The sequence below is a fragment of the Cephus cinctus genome, unplaced genomic scaffold, assembly GCF_000341935.2.
Source record: "Cephus cinctus unplaced genomic scaffold, Ccin1 Ccin1_scaffold0132, whole genome shotgun sequence".
Classification (NCBI taxonomy): domain Eukaryota; kingdom Metazoa; phylum Arthropoda; class Insecta; order Hymenoptera; family Cephidae; genus Cephus; species Cephus cinctus.
In genome coordinates, this window is record NW_014332865.1 from 35,374 (window position 1) to 36,865 (window position 1,492).

The following is a 1,492-nucleotide window of genomic DNA, read 5'->3' on the forward strand; positions in this document are numbered from 1 at the left end:
GGGGAAGGGGGGGGGGGGGGGCGCTGATCCCAACCGAATGACCGGCTGCATAATTATGACTTTGTTTCCCGAGTGTGCTAACAACGCGAGAATAACCAGCCATTGGATAATGTTGGATTAACGAGCACGTTCGGTTCTCATCTCACGCATCGACTCCGCTCCTTCGGTTCTCTTATCAGTTTCGATCGGTCGCACGGCCCAGCAGGTACAGCAGGTACAGCCGGTACAGTAGTAGGTACAGTAGGTACTACAAATACGAGACACACACGCACACGGGACACCCGAGCCCAAATCCGATTCCAATGACGACCCCCCGCGCAAAGGCAGAATCACGATAAATCCAAGATAAGGCGACGGAGCGGAAAGAGGAAAGCGGGAGAAGAAAAACAATTGGAAAGTAAATTGAGAATAGGATTAGTATAGCTGCGTCCTAAAATGGAGCTGCAAACGCGCAGATAGTTCGCATGGCGTCTGTTCTTCTTATTATTATATATATGAAAAAGATTTCATCAATCATAAATCTATCCGAGGTCTAGCAATATAGAAATCGCTCTGAAATACAACTCATAAGACTGATCCATACTGTCAATAATACGTGTTTCGCTTACTTTTAAAGCAGAGAGATAAAGTTGAAAGTCTACGTAGATCTGCTGTAGACTCTCCGTCTGTGCAAATCTGCATAGACGTCGAATTGATGTATATCTTTTTTAAACTAGCCTAGAAACGTAATATACGTTTATATGCAATACAATATAAATCAGTCTCGTGGGTCGTACTTCGGAAGGACTTCTATTGTATGGATAGACCTTGGATGGATCAGTGATTGATAAAATCTTTTTTACATGAACGCGTCTATGCTACAGTCACGTGCAGAGACAGGAAGATCGTACCTTCGTGGGGAACGCTGCTCTTTCGATGCTTCCGCCGTCGAAGACGATCGTATAGATTTCGACCACCGGTGAATTTATTCGGATCGAGAATGTTCTCGACGGAGAAGGCCAGCCCTCGCTTATTCGATTGGACGGCGCTGGCCGTGGTCGTCAACGTTCCCGCAGTGGCGCTCGTGGACGTGGTGCAGCTCACGTTTGTGCTGTTAGTAATGTCGACGTTGATGCCACTGACTGCGCTCGTGCCGATCCTGTGTTCTTGAGGTAGGATGCCAGAGAGCGTCATTGCCGTGACAGACGCCGCTGCCGTCGCGCCAGATTCGTCGGCGTTGCTCCCGGAAAAATAATCGACGACCGGAGTGACACTTGCCTGCAAGCAGGCAAAAGCATGAACACCACGATTTCCCAGAGGATGGAAGAAGCCTGTAGCGGCGCATCGGGACGAGGCCGTCAAATCGACCGGACTGCTGGGGCTGCTTCCTTCCGTTGATCGACAAACTTCCACTTCGATTTCCATGTCTTCCTCCTCTTCCTCAATCTCGTCCTCGTCCTCATTCGCATCGTCCTCCTCATTCGCGACTGCTTCGAGCGACATCTCCTCCTGC

The 1,492-nt window shown here is 49.3% G+C and overlaps 1 protein-coding gene across 1 annotated transcript in view; it reads right to left on the reverse strand.

Moving 5' to 3' along the window:
- LOC107263013 overlaps nt 1–1,492 on the reverse strand; it is an 8,145-nt gene that overhangs the window by 3,928 nt on the left and 2,725 nt on the right. Inside the window, exon 3 of the mRNA XM_015729796.2 lies at nt 891–1,488. Coding sequence (XP_015585282.2) covers nt 891–1,488 — 598 coding nt within the window. The remainder of the gene's footprint in view (nt 1–890; nt 1,489–1,492) is intronic.